The 24,405-nt window shown below is 43.2% G+C and overlaps 1 protein-coding gene across 1 annotated transcript in view; it reads right to left on the bottom strand.

Moving 5' to 3' along the window:
* Positions 1-413: 413 nt before the first annotated feature.
* Positions 414-24,405, bottom strand: part of TEKT5 (tektin 5) — a 57,735-nt gene continuing 33,743 nt past the window's right edge. The window contains exons 6-7 of the mRNA XM_074964641.1: positions 11,339-11,493; positions 414-627 (exon numbers count right to left, since the gene is read on the bottom strand). Coding sequence (XP_074820742.1) covers positions 414-627; positions 11,339-11,493 — 369 coding nt within the window. The remainder of the gene's footprint in view (positions 628-11,338; positions 11,494-24,405) is intronic.

Raw genomic sequence — 24,405 nt, 5'->3', positions numbered from 1 at the left:
CAGCCTAGGTGAGCAGTGACGTAGAGTCGTTGCCTTCTAGCTGTTCTGCAACCTGTATGAATCAAGCTTGGTTCATCTGACTCTAGTTCCCAATTGACAGATGTTCACATCACTATAATGCTAGATTTGGCAACCATCAGCACCTTTCACCACCAATACATTTACACACAGATTTTTGGACTGTTTTCAAGTTGATCTGCTTCTGTCCGAAAAGGTTTGTCATCCTACTACACAGACTGACTGCAGCTGCTCAGAACGAGTAGCTGTAAGGAACGTGCTATGACAGTTTTGGTTTTGGTATGTTTATTTCTATTGGGTTGTGTTTAAAAAAAAAACTAAAAGAAAAGTATTTCCTTCATAATTTGCAACCTTTATGTCACATACTGAAAGGACGTGGGAAAACTCGGATCCTTTCAAGTGTAGCCAATGAGCCGTGGGGTGCTGGGGAAGGTTTTGCGCATGTCCATGCACTTCTTGTCAATGAAGAGGGAATTGGCCTTCACGGAAAGGTCATGCTCCAGTCTTGCTTTGTTAAGGACCAACAGCTGAAGAGTATCCTGGGCCTCTCGCAGGCGCAGCTTCAGGGTCTGTAATGTGTCATCTATAGTAAACACTTCATTGACGAGTCTGAAAAGGAAAGAGGAGACAAGTTACCCAAATACCTAACAAACCCTTTCTATGGTCTGTTCTTTAGGGTGGTGGATGGCTAGGATTTGTCTGCAGGACTTAGGGGATTTAAGTGTTAAAAAGAAGCTTCAAGTTGGACTAAGCAAGTGTGAAAACACCTCTGCTCCCTGGTAGGAAGGGGAGCCCCTTCAAAAGTAGCTTCCCAGTTAATGCAGTAAAATGCACAGCAAAGCTAACCTTCCTTTATTAATTAGTAGTTTATCTAATTCCTTCAGCTGTATTGTTGGCAGTACACCAAGTTAGAGAACCAGTGCCAATATTAGCACTTCCTTCTAAATAAACAGCAAAATCTGATAACATTTTCAGCTTTTAAAGAGTGTTTCAATAGGTATTTTCTTCCTCTAGCTATAACAGTTGAGCTTTTGGGTTGAACTATCCTTGTTTTTAACCATATGAGAGGAAACAACCAGTACAAATTATTCCAGGAGCATAAATCATTCAAGGTGGGAAATAGACAGTAAATGGTTTTACATTAGCTAGATGGGAGTTCACGAGCTGGATTATATCATTTTTAGCCCAGTAAAACTCTAACTCAGAGTTTAGCCTGAGTAAGGACTTCATGACTTGGATTCAAGTGTTTTTATGAACAAAGGCTGGGGGAACAAGACTGGGTAAAATGACTTACAAACCTGCAATTATACCTCAAACTGACAACCTGTTACTGATCCTTTCATGGAGGTTCAGGAATATTTTCCCTGTGTGTTCATAGTGCTACTGATTCAGATTGAGGCCAAAAGCTGAAGTGATGAAATACCATAAGAATTTCTTCCTTAGCAATAGTATGAGCCTGTTCAAGTGTGGGGGAAAACACTGGAAATTTCTTGCAGACCCAGACGATGTGAATAGCTCAGATATACTTTGGGGGAAACGTCTAAATATTTGGGTATTTATCTGAAAATATCCTGAGTTTGAGAGGTTTGGAATCTCTTCCATCTAAACTGGACTTGGACAAGAGAACAGACTCATGAACTATCCAGTGCTTCCTGATTTCTCTCAGTTTATAAAGCCCATGACAACTGAACATAAGAACAGTCATACTGGGTCAGACTAAAGGTCCATCTAGCCCAGTATCCTGTCTTCCAACCGTTGCCAATGTCAGGTGCCCCAGAGGGAATGAACAGAATGGGTAATCATCAAATGATTCATCCCCTGTCACCCATTCCCAGCTTCTGACAGAGGCTAGGGACACCAACCCTGCCTATCCTGGCTAACAGCCATTGATGGACCCATTCTCCATGAACTTACCTAGTTCTTTTTTGAACCCTGTTATATATAGTCTTGGCCTTCACAACATCTCTGGCAAGGAGTTCCACAGGTTGACTGTGCGTTGTGTGAAAAAATACTTCCTTTTGTTTGTTTTAAACCTACTGCCTATTAATTTTGGTTGGTGGCCCCTAGTTCTTGTGTTATGAGAAGGAGTAAATAGCACTTCCTGATTTACTTTCTCCACACAAGTCATGATTTTATAGAGCTCTATCATATCCTCCCTTAGTCATCTCTTTTCCAAGCTGAAAAGTCCCTGTCTTATTAATCTCCCCTCATATGGCAGCCGTTCCACACCCTAAATCTCTTTTGTTGCCCCTTTCTGAACCTTTTCCAATTCTAATATATCTTTTTTGAGATGGGGCGACCACATCTGCATGCAGTATTCAAGATGTGGGTGTACCATGGATTTATATAGAGGCAATAGGATATTTTCTGTCTTCTTATCTATACCTTTCTTGATGATTCCCAACATTCTGTTAGCTTTTTTGACTGACACTGCACATTGAGAGGATGTTTTCAGAGAACTATCCACAATGACTCCAAGATCTCTTTCTTGAGTGGTAACAGCTAATTTAGACCCCATCATTTCAGATGTATAGTTGGGATTATGTTTTCCAATGTGCATTACTTTGCATTTATCAACATTGAATGTCATCTGCCATTTTGTTGCCCAGTCACCCAGTTTTGAGAGATCCTTTTGTAGCTCTTCGCAGTCAGCCTGGGACTTAACTATCTTGAGTCATTTTGTATCGTCTGCAAATTTTGCCACCTCACTTTTACCCCTTTTTCCAGATCATTTATGAATATGTTGAATAGGACTGGTCCCAGCACAGATCCCTGGGGGACACCTCTCTCCATTCTGAAAACTGACATGTATTCCTACCCTTTGTTTCCTGTCTTTTAACCAGTTACGGATCCATGAGAGGACCTTCCCTTTTATCCCATGACAGCTTACTTTGCTTAAGAGCCTTTGGTGAGGGACCTTGTCAAAGGCTTTCTGAAAATCTAAGTACACTTTATCCACTAGATTCCCCCTTGTCCACATGCCTGTTGACCCCTTAAAAAATTCTAGTAGATTGGTGAGGCATGATATCCCTTTACAAAAACCATGTTGAGTTTTCCCCAACAAATTATGTTCATTTATGTGTCTGACAATTTTATTCTTTACTATAGTTACAACCAGTTTGCCCAGTACTGAAGTCAGGCTTACTGGCCTGTAATTGCTGGGATCACTTCTGGAGCCCTTTTTAAAAATTGGTGTCACATTAGCTATCCTCCAGTCATTTGGTACAGAAGCTGTTTTAAATGATAGGTTACAAACTACAGTTAGAAGTTTTGCAATTTCACATTTGAGTTCCTTCAGAACTCTTGGATGAATACCGTCTGGTCCTGGTGACTTATTATTGTTTAGTTGATCAATTTGTTCCAAAACCACCTCTAATGACACCTCAATCTGGGACAGTTCCACAGATTTATCACCTAAAAAGAATGGTTCAGGTTTGGGAATCTCCCTCACATCCTCAGCCTTGAAGACTGATGCAAAGAATTAATTTAGTTTCTCCTCAATGGCCTTATCGTCCTTGAGTGCTCCTTTAGCATTTCCATCGTCCAGTGGCCCCACTGGTTGTTTAGCAGGCTTCCTGCTTCTGATGTACTTTAAAAAAATTGCTATTACTTTTTGAGTTTTTGGCTAGTTGCTCTTCAAATTCTTTTTTGGCCTTCCTAATTATATTTTGACACTTAATTTGCCAGAGTTTATGCTCCTTTCTATTTTCCTCACTAGGATTTAACTTCTTCTTTTTAAAGGATGCCTTTTTGTCTCTGACTGCTTCTTTTACTTTGTTGTTTAGCCACAGTGGCACTTTTTTAGTTCTCTGTTTTTTTTAATTTGGGGTATACATTTAAGTTGAGCCTCTATTATGGTGTCTTTAAAAAGTGTCCATGCAACTTGCAGGGATTTCACTTTTGGCACTGTACCTTTTAATTTCAGTTTCACTAACTTCCTCATTTTTCCGTAGTCCCCCTTTCTGAAAATAAATGCTACAGTGTTAGACTGCAGTGGTGTTTTACTCACCACAGGGATGTTAAATTTAATTATATTATGGTCACTATTACCAAGTGGTCCAGCTATATTCACCTCTTGGACCAGATCCTGTGCTCCACTTAGGACTAAATCAAGAATTGTCTTTCCTCTTGTGGGTTCCAGGACTAGCTGCTCCAAGAAGCAGTCATTTAAGGTGTCAAGAGACTTGATCTCTGCTTCCTGTCCTGAGGTGACATGTACCCAGTCAATATGGGGATAGTTGAAATCCCCCATTATAAATGAGTTTTTTATTTGTATATCCTCTCTAAACTCCCCGTGCATTTCACAGTCACTATCACCATCCTGGTCAGGTGGTTGGTAATATATCCCTACTAATATATTCTTATTATTAGAGCATGGAATTACTATCCAGGGAGATTCTATAGTACAGTTTGGTTCATTTAAGATTTTTATTCATTTAAGATTTCATTTGATTCTACACTTTCTTTCACATATAGTGCCACTCCCCCACCAGCACGACCTGTTCTGTCCTTCCGATATATTTTGTACCCTGGTATTATTGTATCCTATTGATTAGCCTCATTCCACCAAGTTTCTGTGATGCTATTATATCAATATCCTCATTTAATACAAGGCGCTCTAGTTCACTCATATTATTTAGACTTCTAGCATTTGTGTACAAGCACTTTAAAAACTTGTAACTTTTTAGCTGTCTGCCATTATATGATGTAATTGAATCGGCCTCTTTTTCATTTGACTGTTTCTCATCAGATCCTACCTGTATTTTATCATCTTCCATCCTCTCCTCCTTAGTAGGATATAGAGAATGTCCATTAATAGATCCTCCCCTAAGGGATGTCTCTACTCACCTGTCGGCTTTCCCCGAGCCCTTAGTTTAAAACTGCTCAACGACCTTTTTAATTTTAAGTGCCAGCAATCTGGTTCCATTTTGGTTTAGGTGGAGCCAATCCTTCCTGTATAGGATCCCCTTTTCCCAAAAGTTTCCCCAGTTCCTAATAAATCTAAACCCCTCTTCCTGACACCATTGTCTCATCCACGCATTGAGACCCTGCAGTTCTGCCTGTCTAACTGGCCCTGCGTGTGGAACTGGAAGAATTTCAGACAATGCTACCCTGGAGGTTGTGGACTTCAATCTCTTACCTAACAGCATAAATTTGGACTCCAGGACCTCTCTCCTATCCTTCCCTATAGCACTGGTACCTACATGTACCATGACCACCAGCTCCTCCCTAGCACTACACATAAGTCTATCTAGATGCCTAGAGAGATCCGCAACCTTCGCACTAGGCAGGCAAGTCACCATGCGGTTTTCCCGGTCATCGCAAACCCAGCTATCTATGTTTCTAATGATCAAATCCCCCATAACTATTATCTGTCTCTTGGTAATAACTGGAGTTCCCTCCCCTGGAGAGGTATCCTCAGTGCTAGAGGATACCACACCATCATCTGGAAGGAGGGTCCCAAGTATGGGATTGTTTCCCTTTGCTCCAGTTAGATGTTCTCCTTCCCTGAGACTTTCATTCTCCTCAATAGCACAGAGGCTGCCAGAGCAGGCAGGGGTGGGACTGTTCTACTGTGTCCCAGAAAGTCTCATCTATGTACCTCTCTGTCTCCCTTAGCTCCTTCAGTTCAGCCACTCTGGTCTCCAAAGCCCATACTTGGTCTCTGAGGGCCAGGAGCTCCTTGCACCGAATGCACACATACACCACCTGCCCATAGGGCAGGTAATCATACATGCTGCATTGGGTGCAATAAACTGGATAGCCCCCACTCTGTTGCTGGACTTCTACATGAATTCTTTTTTTATTCCTGCAGCTCGTTCCTTTGTTGATGTTTTGTTTTTATCAGGGGGTGTTTTTGGCTTTAAGTTTAAAGAATGTTAAGATCATCTAGACCCCCCCCCATGTTCCCCCATTTCCTTTTCTACTTCTGCACCAAACATGAAGCACAACTTCCTAGTAGATAAATAAACAACTAGATATAGATTTGGGTTCCCAGATACCTCAATATTTATATATTAGTTTGTTTTTTTCCTTCACCGTCTTTGCATGTGTTTTTACATGCTGCCACTGGAAAAATTGGCTTCAGACAATCGTGCAAGAAACCTTGGCTTTCTGAGGTGGCCTGATATAGTAGGAAAAAAGTGTGTGTGTGGCGGGGGTGGGGTGGGGGGGAAGATGCATGCAAGAAGGGAGATGTCCAAGAACATAAATGGATGATCTATATCAAATCCCTGGCCAACAAAGTCAAGGATTGCCTAAAGTACATCAGTCTGCATCCTGCCTACAGAGCCATCACGCACCTGGCTGGCAGCCATGAACAGCCTTCTAACATCCCCATCATGAAACCAGATGGCTCTCCCTGCTCATCGATGGACGAGGTCCGGGATAGATGGAAAACACATTCTGAAAGCATGCTGAATCCGGACCTGCTGACAGCTCTCCGGAGCTACGTGACCTGGCAACCCACACAGCTGTGGACCCAGGGATGAACGTTGATCCTCTGTATGAAAAGTCATACAAAAGGGACTAAATGGATATGCTGCTGGAGCCGAAGGTGTTCCAACTGAGTCACTCAAAGATGCCTCCGAACGAGTGAGCATTGGCCTGCCTCAACTGTTCTTAAAAGCATGGGCATCAGGCAAAGTACCAGCAGAATAGAGAGGTGCCCTCATAATGTCCCTGTACCAGGGCAACAGATCTCACATTGAGTGTGACAGTTACAGACTGATCTCATTGCTGTTGTGCTCTGGAAAGGTCTTTGCTGAGCAGGATGCAGCCTCTCCTTACCAGACATAGTCATCCAAAAAGCAATCAGGTTTCATAGCTGGGCTGTTGACAATGGGCACTGTCTTTATCCTTCAGCTCCTGGCTGAGCTGCACTGAGAATTTAGCCCCCCGCTTCACGTGGCATGTATTGAAATCAAAACAGCTTTTGATTGAGCTGACCAATCAGCACGTTGGCTTGCAGCGAAAGCAGCTGGCATTCTAAATCTGCTCATCTTCACATAGGTGCCACTGTGAGAGTGCACGTTGGTTCCCAGCTACATTTCTGCATGACCTCAGGTGTGCCACAGGGATGCATTCGCACCCCAGTACTATTCTGTAGAGCTATCAGCTGGATATTAGAACTTGCTGCTTCTCCTGTCGGAATCCAGGTTGGTCAAGAAGTGTTCACTGACCAAGACACTGACAACTCTGCTTTACTTGTGGAGAAGTCAGAGAATTTCAGCCCCACCCTCCCAGGTCTCAAGACACTGTCCCCATGTTGGGGCTGAATGTTTCATGTCAGGAGATCAAGGTTCAGAACCTCGGTGCAGGCAGGGTCAAGTACCATGGAGAACCCTGATAAGCTCATCAGCCTAGGCTGCAATCAGAGTTCAGTCACAGCAAACCAGATGTTCTTCGATGAATAGGACTTGCTGTGTCCTGCATGAAGTCCATGTCCTGCTGTGAGGTGGGGCACCAGTACAACAGCACCCCACTCTGGCAAGCGCAGCACAGCCCCTGCACTCTCAGCCCAGCCAGGCTGTCAGTCTATTCCTGGTGCCCAGGAGTCTGAAAACCCTCTCTTCTCTCCCAAGTCTATCGGGGGCTGGTAGGGGACCCTGGGTTCCAATTCAGGACGCTCGAGGTAGGAATAAGCAGGATAGGGCTGCTTGACTCTGACTTTGTGTCACAGCCCACCTAGGGTGGACACCATTGTATCATTATATAAGTGTTTATACTTGTTCAGCTTATACTGTGGAAATGGAATTCTTCGGCTATCCCTCGATGCAAGGATGACGTCTGCCAAGGGGGTTCATCCATGGGTTTTTAAGTGGCTGAGGAGTCCAATTCATGCCCTGCAGATTTTCCCACAGAAGTGACAGATGTAATCTTGGAGGAGACAGTTGTTGGCTGGCGTGTTGTGCCCTTTCTTTCCTCCTTTGTCGTTTCTCTGTCTCATGAACACATCTGTTCCCCTCAGAGTAAGCTGTGGCTTGGTGTATGGTGTGGCACCCCTGTGTTCTGTTCTGCTCCAAGTCTTCCCAGTTTGTTGGGTTGGTCCCGTTTCAGATGTATTTTCAGTATTTCTTTGAAGTGCTTCCACTGCCCTCTGCGAGCCCTTCTTCCCTGACTTAATTGAGAGAAGAGTACTTGCTTCGGGGGGCGAGTGTCAGGCATATGTACACAGTGGCCAGCCCAGCGGAGATGGTGTTTCATGACCTGCACTTCTATACTGGTGATGTTAGCTGCAGAGAGAATGCTGATGTTAGTGTGTCGGTCTTCCCAGATGATCCTGAGAATCCTCCTGAGGCAGCGCTGCTGGAACCACTCCAGCCACTTGAGTTGTCATCTGTAGGTTACCCAGGTCCCACACCCATAGAGAAAGGTGGGGATGAAACTGCCTTGTAAACCAAGCTCTCGGTGACTGTTTGCGGATCCCTATCATTGAAGACTCATTTAAGTAGTCTTCCAAAAAATGTGCTGGCACGGCAGAGCCTGTATTCAATTTCCGTGTCAGTGGTGGCTGTCTGGGAGAGGTGGCTGCCAGGATATGGAAAATGGTCCACATCTACTCCAGGGGTTCTCTGCTGATGATGATTTGTAGCGTACATGTAAGAGTAGTTTGTCTAGGTGGGGGCTGGTAGGGTACCTTGGTTTTCCCGATGTTGAGAGAGAGACCCAGGCTGTGATAGCCATCTGCAAAAAGGGTTTAGAACTGCAATCTGTAACTGGTAAAATGATTCCTCTAACCATCGAAAATGTGAGACTTATCACGTGCTCAAAGCCAAAGTCCAAAAGAGGCTACGGGACATCAAAAATAAGTGGTAGCAAGAGAAGGCCTCTGAGTTCCAGGGTTTCATAGATCAGGATGACTTGAGAAGCTTCTTTCAAGCTCCAAAGACCCAATCCCCTTACATTCGCAGGATGGCTCCACCCTCCTCAATGACAATGCGGCCATTAAACAACGCTGGAAGGAACACTTTGAGAGCCTACTAAATCGCGAATCCATGGTCTCTGAAGACACCATCAAGTCTATTCCACGCTGCTCAGCAATGGAACACCTTGCTGATCCCCCATATTCTGAGGAAGTCCCGTGTGCCATCACCCAGACAAAAAAATCACAAGACACCAGGCCCAGACAGCATCCCAGCTGAGGTTTTTAGAGCTGGTGGAACAATGCTCCAGCACAAACTTTGCCAGCACCTCAACAAAATCTGGACCTGCAAAGAAATTCCACCTGACTTTGTTATAATATTCAAGAAAGGGGACAAATCTTTGTGTGGGAACTACAGAGGTATTGCCCTCCTCTCCATTGCAAGGAAGATCTTTGCTCAGATCCTACTAAACCGTCTTCTCCCCCTTGCCAAGGAACTCCTCCCCGAATCACAGTGTGGCTTCAGGCCATCCCAAGGCATAACTGACGTGATCTTCATGGCACGACAGATTCAGGAGAAGTGTAAAGAGCAACACCAGGAACTGTTCATGACATTCATCGATCTAACCAAGGCCTTTGATTCTGTCAATCGTGATGCCCTATGGAAGGTGCTGTGTAGTTTGGCTGTCCACAGAAATTCATTTCCATCATCAGACTACTCCATGATGGGATGACTGCCACCATTCTGTGCAATGGCTCAGAGACTGAACCATTCATCATTCGCCCTGGTGTCAAGCAGGGCTGTGTCATTGCTCCAACACCCTTCTCCATTGACCGTGCCGCGGTCCTGATTCTCATCCATGACCACCTTCCTGATGGAATTGAGATTGAGTATCGTATGGATGGTCAACTCCTCGATCTCTGATGTCTCCAAACACAATCTAAGAGCATGAGAATTGGCATCAATATGCACATGACTGCGTCATTCGGAAGTGGAATAAAGCTATGCTGTAATAAGGCTCCTTCATACCATAATTGCATCCACTAGGCATAGTATAGGTATGAGTATTTTTTTTTTAAATCCACACTCTTAGTTAAAATAATTGTACTGGTACTAAATCTGTGTATAGACCAGGCATAAATTGCTTTAGCTGGGTCTGGAAAACCAAATATTGTGAAGCTCTTAATCTATGACCCAGTTGATGGGGCTTTGAAACAATCTGGCTTCGACTCCCATCTGAATTTTGTCCTCTGAAGTTTGCACATTTGTCACAGTCTGGCCCCGATTCAGCAAAGCAGCTAACCACATGCTTATATCCCATTGACTTCAATAGGGCTTGAACGCTTTGTTGACTCAGGAACCACAGTTGTAATTCTGGAGCATCAACTGCATGCCTGATGCAGTGGAGAGCCCAAAGGATGAAGTGGCCCCCTCTCCACAGACCTTACGTTCGAATTCAGGCAACCCATGAAGTTCAGATACACAAAGCCCAGTTGGAGGTCAGTCTCAGTGATGCAGGGTTTTGGGAGGCAGAGGGAGGGTTGATAAATATTTTTCTCTAGTGGACTTTCATCAGCAAACTTTGAAGGTGTGTGTTTATGGAATCATTTAAAGGAGAAAGTGGTGGTTCAATGCTACAGAAGATCAAAAGGTTTCAAGTACAAGGAAGCAGCAAAGAAAAAAGGCACAATAAGTTGAAGAGAGATGAAAGGGACCTTCAGGAGAGTAGCTTGGGGAAGAGCAAGCACAGGCAGTAAGACCCTATCATCTAGGTACGGTAAATGGCAGATCGGTATCATAGCTGTGGGCTATCTTGGCAACCACCCAAGGCCTCAGAGTAAAGGCACGATTTGAGCTAGAAGTGAATATGTATGCTCACCTGCTTTTCTTGTAGGGCGAAATACAGAACAGTGGCAGATACTATGAGACTGCAGCTTATCTGTACATGTAATAAAAGTGTAATTTGTTTCATATGACAGAAGCTGCAGAAAGGAAACTGTTGCTGAGGTAATAGCCAATTCTAGAGCCAAAGCACTTAACGTTTTTAAATTAAGCAATTTTTGAAGAGAAAACCTACTATTACCTATTGAATAGGCTTGCAAAACAGTTCAATAATCAGAAATCAAATATAGGACTGAATCCCAAGAGATGCCAGCCACCTGCAACATACTGAAGGTAGGAGGACTTCAGTGGGAATTGCACATGCTCAGAATCTCAAGTTTGGGCTCGTGGTTTGAATTTGGACATACTTGGTCTGGATTTATACCTCTTTCTTCCAGGTCTTACAATTTTAATTCATTATTATCAAGTAACCAATATCATTCTAATCTTTAAGTATTGTGTGACTTCTCTCTTTGTGGGCTGTGCATTCATTGAAATAGCTCAGAGTTAATCCATCTGAAATTCTTCCCTAGAACTACCATCTGACAGATGGGTGAACCAGGGCATGCACTTACTTAAATTGAGGTATGTCACGGCAAAGTTCTACATTGGGTCGTCTTGTTCTTCCCTCCAGGCGGGTCTGAGCTACTTTCAGTGGGCACTCCTTTGCCATTATAGCTCTCTCCAGCAACATGATTGTATTTTCTGTCTGGAAGATTTCTTGAAGTGTCTGAATAAAACAGAGCATTTTTATAGGCCTCGCCATATACTTCATTGGAATTCTACACTATTACCTTTCCCTACTTCAGTTTATATGTAAGCATTTGTGTTGAGCTATATATGAGCAGCAAAATTAGCCCAACATATGGACAGCAGCTTCCATTAGCTAAGGAGAATATTTTCCACTGTTCTCAAAGGGATAATGAACAGAAGATAGGAATCCCTATGCAAGTAAGTTTTTCCCTTTTCTGTGTAAAGATCACCATTAACAGGAGCTCTGAGCCCAGAGCAAGAGGAGAATGTGCTCATAGGAACCTAGAAACATGCTGTCTGAGAACATTGTTCCAATGTTTAAATATCCTCGCCAATAAAAAATGTATGCCTGATTTCTGGTCTGAATTTGTCTCACTTCAACTTCCATCATGGCATGCCTTTCTCTGCTAGATTGAAAAGCCCATTATCATCTTCTGCCCATGTAGGTACCTATAGACTGTAATCAAGTCATCCGTTAACCTTCTCTTTGTTAAGTTAAGTAGATAGTCAGTCATTATAAGGCATGTTTTCTAATCCTTTAAACATTCTCGTGGCTCTTCTCTGAACCCTCTCCAATTGTCAACATCCTTCTTGAACTGTCAACACCAAAACCAGACACCATATTCCAGCAGCACATGCACCAGTGCCAAATACAAAGGTAAAATAACCTCTCTACTACTCAAAATTCCCCTTCTTATGTATCTGAAGGATTGCACTAGCCCTTTTGGTCACAACACTGCACCGGGAGCTCAAGTGCAGCTGATTATCCACTATGACCCCCCAACCCAAATCTTTTTCAGAGTCACTGCTTCCCAAGATAGAGTCCCCCATCCTGTAAGTATGCCCTACATTCTTTGTTCCTAGATGTATACATTAGCATTTAGCCATATTAAAATGCATATTGCTTGCTTGTGCCCGGCTTGCATATCAGCGAACTGACCTCTTCATTATTTACCTCTCTGGTGGTAAATTTTTGTGTCATCTGCAAACTTTACCAGGGATTATTTTGTTTTCTTCCAGGTCATTGATAAAAATGTTCAATAGCTGTTAAATAGAATGTTGGGTTCTGTTTTGTCCTTGTTTATCCTAGCTCTGACGTCACATTGCCTCACTGATTACAGGACCAACTATAAACCTTTGAAAAGTCAGTATGATCATGGAATGTGCACGGTCTCAACCCCAGGCCATCAGCAGGACAGAAGCCCCTCAGCAACATGAGGTCTATAGGCCTGGGAGTTGGACTCCACAGATTCCTCTTTGAAACTGATCTCCTCTACCATAGCAGAAGTTGCTGCTGGAAATGACAAGGCTAGTGAACTATTCAGGGTTCTCAGACTCTGGTTTTCTTTTTAAAATGTGTAACTTCTCATTAAAACTGGCTAGTTTCTGACATCACTTTGTTGTTAATCCATAATAAATCTCCTAAATTAAGGCAACCAAGTATCTTTGTTCCATATTGTGTTGGTTTAGTACTGAAGATAGTGTCTGTCCCTTCCTCTGAGGGACACATGAGAACAAACACACACAGAATAGTCAAGCGGAGGCCCCTATAATTGCATCTCAGAAAGCTATATCACTTATTTGCAGTCATTTCCTGCAACACCAGAGCACTCTGGTAAGTCTACTTGAAAACGAGCCATGTCTTTCCAATTGCAGACTGCGAGTTTTGTAAACAAAATGGAGTGTAAGTTCCTTTGACTAGATCCTGACCCCTCTCCTGAATGTGCAGAAGTAAAACACAGAGCTTTTCTGGGAAACAATTTCTAACAATGTCATACTGTCTAAAGCCAGTTTCAAAGAGGACTTTGTTAGAGTAATGGGGTTATAGATTTACAGGAATTTATTTCCCTTTTGCTCCATTCTCCAATTTGCTCCCACATCAAAAAGATGCAGCTTGAGCAGTGGACGTGTTGCACAGGTGCTCATAGACATGGATAAGCTGCCATTTTCATTCCAAACTTACACTGATTTCCTTATTTCTACCTGTGTCATGGTGTCAAAAATCTTAGCACAGTGACCCAGTTTGGCCCCTTGAAAACCACTGCATACTCCAAATGTTTCAGCAATGCCTTGTGCAAGAACATATGAATCACATTCAATCTTTCACACTGGAGCTGAATTCAGAAGTTTTCAAAAACTCCTCTCTGAGCAGAGCAAAAATAAAAGCAGCTTGTGTGTAAAGCCAACCTTTTTAAAATGGAAGTAGCCCCAAAGGGGAGATGCCAGTGCAGTTAGAGCAGCATAATTTTAAACTGTAAAGTAGCTTGATCGCCTGCAATAACAGTATCCTTCATGCCCTAGAGCCTGTAGGCTCTCTGATTTAAACTATAATAAAAATAAGAAAAACACCCGGGAAAAGTCAAAGTTTTGGCTTGCCCGTACAGTGGCAGATTCAATATCGATAAGGTAACACGTTCCATCCATTGCATGATGGTGCATTAATTTCACTGATCCTAACTCTTCATAGCCAGTGTGATCAACCCATTACTTGACACTTTTATAATCTATATTGAGGCATCAATGTGACTAGTAATTGAAGTCCTTTTTATTCACAAAACCGGTATAGCACATGCATTGACAGTACAATCTTCTTCAGGTTGCCTCACCCTGGACCTGGAGCTGACAGTCTTTAGGGGTGGGAGGATATGTAAACTTGGGTGCCCATTTAAACTCCTTGCCTCTCCTTGGCTGAGACTGCCAAGCGTGAGTGATTTTTGCAACCCTTAGCCCAATTTTACACTCTAAATTAATCCACATGGCCATGGGTACTGCTTATCTGATCTTGTTCTCTTTAGATTACATTAGATGGGGAACTGATACAAAGCCAATTATTTATACATCCAGTCTTTAAATGAGGACACTTACCTGAGAAGAATCCCCATTATAAAAATCACTAACCTATAACTGCACTGGTATTCTGTCACTTTAAATTTTCTCAGTTTGAAACTGTTAGCTTCAAGAAACCTCAGACCTGCTTGGGTGGTCATGGTTGTTACACCAGGGACTACAAAGGGAGAATCATATGATTCCATCCCATGACTGGTGACGGCCTGAGACCTAGGGGGGAGTGTGTGCTTGGAGAGACCAGATGTGGCCAGAGGGGCACTCTGCCTGGTATCCGACAGTTGCCACTCCGTGCTATCCATTATCTGAAAGCATGAGATGAACAAAATAAGGCTGGTAGTTTTAGCACATTCATAACCTTTGGAAATGGTGATGCTGATAAGGACTTGGATAACCCTGAAAAAAATGCCTGGATTTCTCCTGAGGTAGTAGGCATGTTTTGGGGATGTAAAGGACATTTTCAATGCAGATAGAGCTCCCTAAGTTTCTGAGAACTCCTACCTTTTCTCGGGCTTGTCATCACACAACAGTTCCACCAGTTTAACTTGAAGTCTGTTTAAAAACTAGTTCAGTTAAACCAGTGCAAACCCCTGCCTGGACATCTATATCTCTTTTACAGCTGGCTTATGCAGGTTGGGTACAGACCAAAATAAGTTATATAAACTGCTGTGGCCACTCAGAGATTTGCATGAGTTTAATCAAATGGATTTTAAACACCCTTCAGTTAAACTGAACTTTTTTAGACTTTTCTATTTAGAGCAGACAAAGCCAGGTCAAACTAAAATAAAATAAGCCACATAGGCCTTACCTACACATGAGTTGTATTGATTAGCTGTATAGTTTAGAAACTGACGTCAATACATCAGTGCAACCCATGTGTGGCTACTTATTTCAGTTTGACTGGCTTAAGAGTCATTATCACTGAAGGTTTGTTCTTTAAACTGATCTAGTTTAAACTGGTACAAGTTTGGGAACTGACAAGAACTGATCTATGTGGACGGATAGCTGTTGTCAGGATGGCAGGCGGCTGCCCAGAGACTTTGATCCCTAAGGAGGCTTTGTCCATTTGCAAAGTATTGCAGGATTTTCCCTATAGCAAAACAGTCTGATTCTATGACTAGAATGCAAATTGTATTGAAAGGAAGTGAAGCTAAGAGTAGCGCACCTCTCCTGCTCATTTTAGCATTTCCTTTTGTAATTCAGTAATCACCATATAAGTAACCTTGTATATACTTACACCACTAACAGTATGAGTTTTGTAGCCACCTATTCCACAGAAGAAAAACATAGTGATAAGATTGTATTGTTATATATACAGATATTGTACATACTGTGCTACCAGCTACATATAGCTTATTTTACCCCCTCAGGATAGAAATCAGAGCAAAAGACCTAATGAAGCTAAGTGGATGGTGATTCATTCTGCACAAAATCCACATCCTTGTTCTTCCCGTGTAGCAAACGCAGTAGGTCCAAAAGTTTTTTTTTTTCTGATCTATTGTTGTTATTCAAAAGGTAGAACTTGAGTAGTTTCCAATGCCAGCAAAATCTCCTTAGCCATTTGTAGCTGTGCTCAGTGCTGCTAGGGTTGTTTTTAATATTACAAAGAGCTCTCCCTCCTTCTACCCTGACAGAAGATCCAGTTTCTAGCTATGTTGCCAGTGGTTTAGCAGATGTTTGTGGGTGAGATCTTACAGAGCCTCTTAGTACTATACCTCGCTCAGGCTACTAAAATCACTATTTACCTTTAATGCAAACCAAAATATTACTTCAGCCTGCATGGGTGTAACAGGAATCTGAGGGAAAGAAACACACACTACTTCTAGAGGTCAGCCATTGCTTATCAGGGTCCTCCTTTCCTGTGTTTGTATTGCGGCTTCTGTCTCTACAGTAGCTCTTTGCCTGCTATGCCTGGTTGTGTGCCAGTGGGCCAAATTCACTAGGGTGTAATTCCTTTGCCTCCAGCAGTGCTACGCTTGGGGTGATGTTGGTCCAACATATTAATCTCACTTTCGTGAGTACTACAATTCATTCAAAATATTTTTGAAAAAAAAAAGGTGTGTAATGCAAATAAAAAATCTGGCTCAAGTCTCCTCAGCACATAAAATATCAGGCAAAAATGTATTCATAACTAATTCTTTATCCCTGGGTGGGTCCTGGGTTTCTGCTTAAAATGGAATCTAGGACTTGTGCATTCTCAGCTTGACCCTGAGCGAGGCATGCCACAATAGCACCTACCAGCCCTTTCCTTGTTTGTCTCACGAGCAGGTGGATGGGATGGTTCAGGCTAGCTCAGCAAGTGGTTCCTGCCTGCTTTACTAAGCAATTGAAGCAGCCCAGAGTAGACTAGGCACCGCACCCTGATTACGTAAAAACAGCTCCCCGGAGGGGAGAGGCAGTTTGAAATGTATTTGTGAGGGAAAGGAAGCAGGGGGACTCAGCAGCCCCTTGTCCACTGCGGTGACTTAGTCTGAGTGAGCCCATGGAAGATGGGAAGGAGCAGGGAAGTGGTGGGGATATGCCCAAATGTGAACAGTGCAGTTCCACTGGCCACAGTCTCAGATAACAAAGCATTGCCACTACTGTAACCTATAGGCTGTAATAGTGACTGTGTCCTGCCCCCTCTCCTCCAGCTTGAGGGAAATATTCTATTAAAAGCACAGAGCTTTTTATGATGTGAAAGGGACAGAGCAGAGCCCACTATTATCTACTGTGGGCAATGCTACTATGAGTAGATCCAATATATGGCAGTGCGTGTTTTACAAATGTCTAAGCTTGACAGACTCCATCCCACAACTGTGTTCTTAGTCTCCTGGGAAAAGCCCATTGTCTTCAATTTCACCTTCAGTGAGCGAAGAGAACATTAGGGCCAGATGCTCACTCTGGCCCCATTTTCTACCCTACTTCCATGTGTGTGCAGGAGCAGTTGCACGTTCACATGTGCTCACAATGCATATACAAACACACCAGCAGACGTTGAACTCTGACACCTTTGCGTGCAAGTGCTAACATTTTCAGTCCTGAGTGTGTGTTGGTATGCGTCAAACTTGTGACTCTTGAAAAGCTGTTTTTATTTGTATTAGTATTCTTACACTCCACTTCTCACCCTGAATGTCCTGGTGGTGGTGGAAGGAGGCAGGAAGTTTCCTACACACCAGTGGTTCTCAGCCTGTGGTCCACAGACTCCTGGAGGTCCACAGATTGTCTAATATATCCAAAGGGGTCCACACCTCCAAATGTTGTAGCGGTCCGCAAATGAAAAAAGGTTAAGAAGCACTGTGATACCCAGAGCCCAAGGTCCCATCAAGACAGGAGGGGCCATATCACTTGGATCACAGCCATATTTCCTATTGGCTTCCAACATCAGCTGGAAGCCATGGAAGGCGATGTAATTCTGAAGCTTGATAGTATTATCTTATGGGTAGGGCCCTACCAAATTCATGTTGCGTTTTGGTCAATTTCACGGTCATAGGATTTTAAAAATCCTAAATATCATGATTTAAGATATTTAAATCTGAAATTTCAAGGAGTTGTAACTGTAGGGGCCCTGACCCAAAAGAAGGTAATGGGGGCGTAGGGAGTTGCCAGGTTGTTGTAGGGGGTTTGGGGTATTGCCACCCTTACTTCTGCACTGCTGCTGTTGGTGGCACTGGCTTCACCGCTGGGCAGCCAGACAGCGGCAGCTACTGGCTGGGAGTCCAGGTCGGAACGCAGCACTGCCCCAGGAGCAGTGCAGAAACAAGGATGGCATGGTATAGTATTGCTACCCTTAGTCCTGGGCTGTTGCCTTCAGAGCGGGGCTCTCGTTCAGCAGCCTCCCTCTCCAGCCACCCAGCTTTGAAGGCAGTGCAGAAGTAAGGGTGGCAATACTCTGGCCCCCCCTACAATAATGTTGTAACACCCTGGCCCCGCAACCTCCATTTAGGTCGGGATCCCCAGTTTGAGAAATGCTGGTCTCCCCTGTGACATCTGTATAGTATAGAGTAAAAGTATACAAAAGACCAGATTTCATGGTGGAGACCAAACTTCATGGTCCGTGACGCAGTTTTCACAGCCGTACATTTGGTAGGGCCCTACTTAGGGTAGTATCTAGGTTAGTTATGGTGGTTTTTGTTTTATGTACCATGTTCTGGGTAATAACAAGAGATGATTCCATGTGTAAGGGGACTCTGGTCCCCTTACTAACATTCAGTGGGGGGATTTTAGTTGCTAGCTCCCAGTACTAAAAAGGGGAAAGGGTCGATGGGGAATTAGGACCCTGAGACTGACAGCCCCCAGGTACAATGGGGAGAGGCCAATGCTCCAGGTCGGCCTGAATGACAGGGTGGGCAGGCTAATCAGAGAGTCAGGAGGCCAGGGAGGTCCCGTCCTCCGTGTGAGCTGGATTTGCTTGGGTCAGACGGAGTGGGGCCGAGCTAAGGAGAAAGCAGGGACCCAAGCTGAGCTGGGCAGCAGAGCTGTGCCAGATCCAGAGAGAGCAGACCCTGTCCTGGGAGCAGAGCTGCAGCCCCAAAGCTAGAGGAACAGCCCAGAGAGAGCAGACTTGCCCTGGGAGCAAAGCTGCAGCAACCAGAGCCAGAGGGGCCAGAAAAGCAGCCCAGGAAGCAGGTCAGCGCTGGGAGCAGAGTCACAGAAGCAGCCTGCAGAGCAGACCTGTCCTGGGAGCAGAGCTGCAGCAACCAGAGGCAGAGGAGCCAAAGAAGCAGCCCAAGGATGTGGAGGCAGAGCAGCAGCAGCAGTGCAGAGACAGAGTGGTGGAGCTGGGGCTGGAGCAGTCCAGAGCTGGGTGTGGTAAGCAGCTGGGGAGAGCGAGGGGGCCCCTGGGCTGCGGGCCCAGCACAGGGAGACGCCTCAGCCAAGAGGCTCTGCAGGCCAGGCTTGGATCGTAACCCCGACAGGGCTGGGGTGACACTGGGAAGAAGGGTCCTACCACTTAGAGCCTGAGAGCGTGTGGCCACCACCAGAGCAAGTGTCCAACCCACAGCATCCCCTACAGCACAGCCAGGGCCTGAGAAGGAGGCCTGGGACTTACAAGGAACAGACTGTGAACTGCCCGGACATTCCAGAGACACTGTTTGTGATGTTCCCTGCCACAGAGCGGGTTGATGTGTTTCCTTTAACCTTTCCCATTTTTCCTTATTCTTTTTAAAATTAATTGTTGATTAAATAATTTGCATTTGCTTTAACTTGTATGTAATGGTCAGTGGGTCAGAGAAGTGCCCAGTGCAGAGAGAGTACCTCGGAGTGGGGACACCCTAGCCCCTGTCCTAGGTGACCACAGCAGGGTTGGGGATCGAGCCCCCCAGGAATCCTGGGCCCAACCTTGTTGGGGTTACGAGGACTCTGCCAGACAGGAGCGTGAAAGGGGAGTCCTCAAGGGCAGGGAGGCCACTGGGTAAAGGGCATGGGAGTGAGGACTCAGATCCTTTCGCTAGCCCACTTCACCGGGGTAGTGCAGAAGCCAGGAAAGTTCCCCACAATAGCAGGACTATTCCCCCGCTTACACATGCTTGTAAAACCAAAATGGTTCTTTACTAAATAAGCTACAGAGATGCTGCAACTGCAGCTAACGTTCTAACCATGTGCACACAGGCTGACTTCCTGGGACCTCCTGCAAACTGTACTCCTCCCTCCAAGTTCTGTACAGTTTTTGATAGAAGCACACGGCTGCTACAGCTGTTCTTCCATCTCTCTGCCCGGCAGCAAGGACCCCATAATTAATACTTTTCTCTAGAGTCACATTGTTGGACTGGAGGTGCTGTGAGTGACAGCTATAGGGCGAATCAAACATACTGCATAATCACATCTGCACAGGCCACACAGCATCCTGTATAGGCAATGAACTGCATTTGCTCCCTTCATAACATGGAAGCCATGGGATTATCTTGTTCTCTTATAGGAAATTGAATGAATGCATGTTTGTTTTTCCCTTCAAGTAATATAAAGTAACAAGTACAGGAAAATCATTTTTCATGCTTAGACTACACTCAAGCTACATGGGGCTTGTGCAATCTGCATTCTTTCAGTAAGCAAACTTTTAAAATTTGAGAAGGGTAAGATGTGACTCTACTTGGGAAGCGTTTCTTTTTATTGTGGCTGCCTTTATAGAGCAGTCATCGCTAGAAACGCTCAAGGAGTTTTGAGAGTTTAATTATACAAGTAAATCGCTTCCATTTTTTCACAGTTTTATGTGTTCAACTATAATTCCCCTTTGAATTAGCACTAAAAGCAATAACTACAAATCACTCCTTATACCATATGGCTTCAGTAAATGCTCAGATGTATTGCTCACACAGGTGAGAATATTCTGAAAGCATCTTATGCACAGTCAAGGAAACTGATTACTGCCGCTGGGCAAAGAACTCCCTCCCTGTTCAGTCACTGAAAAAATATTATTTGAACCTGCCTGTGAACTCACAGTACAAACTTAAGACATGCAGCCATCTTTAAACTTTGACTGCTTATGTTTCTAATAGATATGGTTTAGGCTTATTCCATGTTCCTGGCTAAGGCCTCTCTTTTTTTTTAAACACCGTCATCTAGAACACACACACAAAAATGCCCAAGGGTAATCACCTCCAACGCATGGCAGAAGCTCTATACAAATAGCCTTTGATTACGCATGCTGGCTACACATTGGATTAAATCATTCAAATAATCTAAAATGCATAACCGGATTGGTGGGGAGAATCACCAGATAGTGTTGCACCAGTCCACGTCATTTCTGGAGGACCTCCAAAGGCAGGAGGAAAAAAACAATAAATCCTGAATTGTGTGTTCCAGAAAGAGTCTAACCAGAGATTGGCTTCAGCAGCCGCCCATCATACACCCTTCACTTACAGAAAATAAGCAGAATTTTGTGCTGTGGCATTCCTGAGGGTTTATATAAACTGCTGTTCACTTCCACCTCACCAAGGCTGTGGCTGTGACTGGCTGGATCAATATTACTGGGAACAAGAGCTGCTGAAATCTCACTCATGCTTCATGGTGTGATCAAAATAACCTTACACACAACATATTCTTAAAATATTATACTCAGTCCCCAGCTGTGAATGTCCTTGCTTCTGTGGTTTTTGCTAAGTGCCTAGGAGCTGAATACACTAAGGTACAATCAGGTAATAACAAAGTAGCTGCTGCATTGTGCCGCAGTGTTTTGTAATTTCCTCTGTTTGTTTCATGGTCTGATCTAATGTTTTGGTTGTACATATTTCATGTGTAAGTAATTTCTTGCTAGTTATTTCATTTCCCTGAGTGATTAGTGTAATTACGGTTGACTTCACTATAAGTGTTATGACACGGGAGCACAGTATTTCAAGGTTTAATGATTATATGTAATAATCTTTGACTGAATTCATCCCTGATATAACTCAGAATTTAAATTGATCCAATCAAAGCTGGATGAATTTGGCCCAACATCTTTTCAACTCTATCTATCTTAAGGTTTTATGCTGCTGCTAAGATCTGAATGTTGTCCTCTATGTAAAATCAATTAGCAATAGAAAAGTTCCTAGGAGACTTCATGGTGTCTCTGGCTCCTCTCTTTTCAGGGTCAAAATAACTGCTTGGAGGTAGTGTTTTGGTTTGGTTGATTGGTTGGTTGATCTGTTTTTAGTTCCAGGTCACTGTTTGTCTTCTGTTTTTTTAAGATTTGTTTTGATTTGGGGGGGAACAGGGGCAGAGTCCAGAGGTCCATAAAGAAAGTAAAAGGCAGGTACATTTAAAACAAATAATTATAATACTCCTCTACAAAGTGTATCATCAGCCTATAGAATTCTTTGCCAAGCAGGTCATGCAATCAAATATTTTAGCTGGATTGAAAAGAGGCTTGAATAAGTATGAATAGTAACATTTGTACAGTAGTTGTGCATGCTAAGACGGGGTAATCAAATTTCATACTTTAGAGCATCAGCTGATCAACATGGAGCCTGCCTGAAAGAATTTTTCCCCTCCATGTACAGCATTACACAAGTGATTAGGCACACTGAGTGTGTGGAGGGTGGTGCTGTGGACTTGACAGACCATTGCAAACCTTTCTTTACAAAGCTTCACAATAAAACTAAATGGGCTGAAGTAAACACAGTAAACAATCTTCAGAGTTCAATACCAGAGCAATCTTTGAGCTGTAGGAATGCCAAAAAGTACCTGCAAAATCCTAATAGTTTTATTTATAGATCAGTTATGGAAACTGATTTTTTGCATAGACTAGAAAAGACTGTCAAGTTATAAATAATATATTTAAAAAACAAAATAAGACTCATCTGTATCTTAACATGAGGCTGAGAAATTCTTTGTCTTTACAGGGGAAAAATATTTGTCAACAGGGAAGTTAACTGGGAGAAATATTTATACGGACCACATAATAACTCTTTACATTTTCAAGACTATGACCCCCAGCTCAAACTAATGTTAAATTTTGAAAACATTATTCTAGCTATATTGAATGAGGTACAAAACCTGTATCTCAGTACTTTAACCAAGGAAAACAACCTACTTGAAACAAAACTGTAAGAAAGGTAGTCCTCCAAAAGCATTGTTAATGTGGAAAGAAAGTAAGAAATTTAGTTGATTTAAAACTGTACCACTCTTACTTCATTTTTCAGTTGTTCACTAAACACACACATTAAGAACATAAGAATGGCTATACTGGGTCAGACCAAAGGTCCATCCAGCCCAGTATCCTGTCTTCCAACAGCCAGTGCCAGGTGCCCCAGAGGGAGTGAACCTAACAGGTAATGATCAGGTGATCTCTCTCCTGCCATCCATCTCCACCCTCTGACAAACAGGGGCTAGGGACACCATCCCTTACCCATCCTGGCTAATAGCCATTGATGGACTTAACCTCCATGAATTTATCCAGTTCTCTTTTAAACTCTGTTATAGTCCTAGCCTTCACAACCTCCTCAGGCAAGGAGTTCCACAGGTCGACAGTGCGCTCAGTGAAGAAGAACTTCCTTTTATTTGTTTTAAACCTGCTACCTATTAATTTAATTTGGTGGACCCTAGTTCTTATATTATGGGAACAAGTAAATAACGTTTCCTTCTTCACTTTCTCCACACCACTCATGATTTTATATACCTCTACCATATCCCCCCTTAGTTTCCTCTTTTCCAAGCTGAGAAGTCCTAGCGTCTTTAATCTCTCCTCATATGGGACCCGTTCCAAACCCCTAATAATTTTAGTTGCCCTTCTCTGAACCGTTTCTAATGCCAGTATATCTTTTTTGAGATGAGGGAACCACATCTGTACGCAGTATTCAAGATGTGGGCATACTATGGATTTATATAAGGGCAATAAGGTGCAAAAAGGCAATATATAAGGGCAGTAAGGTACCGTCTTATTCTCTATCCCTTTTTTAATGATTCCTAACATCCCGTTTGCTTTTTTGACTGCCTCTGCACACTGCGTGGACATCTTCAGAGAACTATCCACAATGACTCCAAGATCTTTCTCCTGATTAGCTGTAGCTAAATTAGCCTCCATCATATTGTATAGTTGGGGTTATTTTTTCCAGTGTGCATTACTTTACATTTATCCACATTAAATTTCATTTGCCATTTTGTTGCCCAATCACTTAGTTTTGTGAGATCTTTTTGAAGTTCTTCACAGTCTGCTTTGGTCTTAACTATCTTGAGCAGTTTAGTATCATCTGTCATTAAAGTCATTCATGCTTGGAAATCAGACATTCTTTTCATAAAGTTTTGGAATTTTTGCTCTTGCTAATTTTGAAAAAATATTTCTCAGGCAATCAAACTGGACTGTTAAGAACCAGACTTTAATCTGTGTTACACAAGTACTGTTAATACAATTAGAGAAAAGGTTGCTACTCAACAACTCGTTCAGAAAATTAGTTAGCCAGTCCTCTGTCATCAGTAACCTTAGGCAGAGTTTTGATAATTGTTTCCTTCATATTCTGTTGAATCTGAGATATAAGTAGTAAGATTACTGTGGTTTCTCAGGTGAGGCAATCAATTTGAGATAAGCTTAGGTAGAGAGCTGAAGAAATTTACTTGGATCTTCTAATTTAAGACAGATTATAAAATGTAG

Source organism: Natator depressus, chromosome 10, assembly GCF_965152275.1.
Source record: "Natator depressus isolate rNatDep1 chromosome 10, rNatDep2.hap1, whole genome shotgun sequence".
In the NCBI taxonomy this organism is placed as follows: domain Eukaryota; kingdom Metazoa; phylum Chordata; order Testudines; family Cheloniidae; genus Natator; species Natator depressus.
Note: the sequence above shows the minus strand (reverse complement) of the source record. Positions and strands in the feature narration are given on the sequence as shown.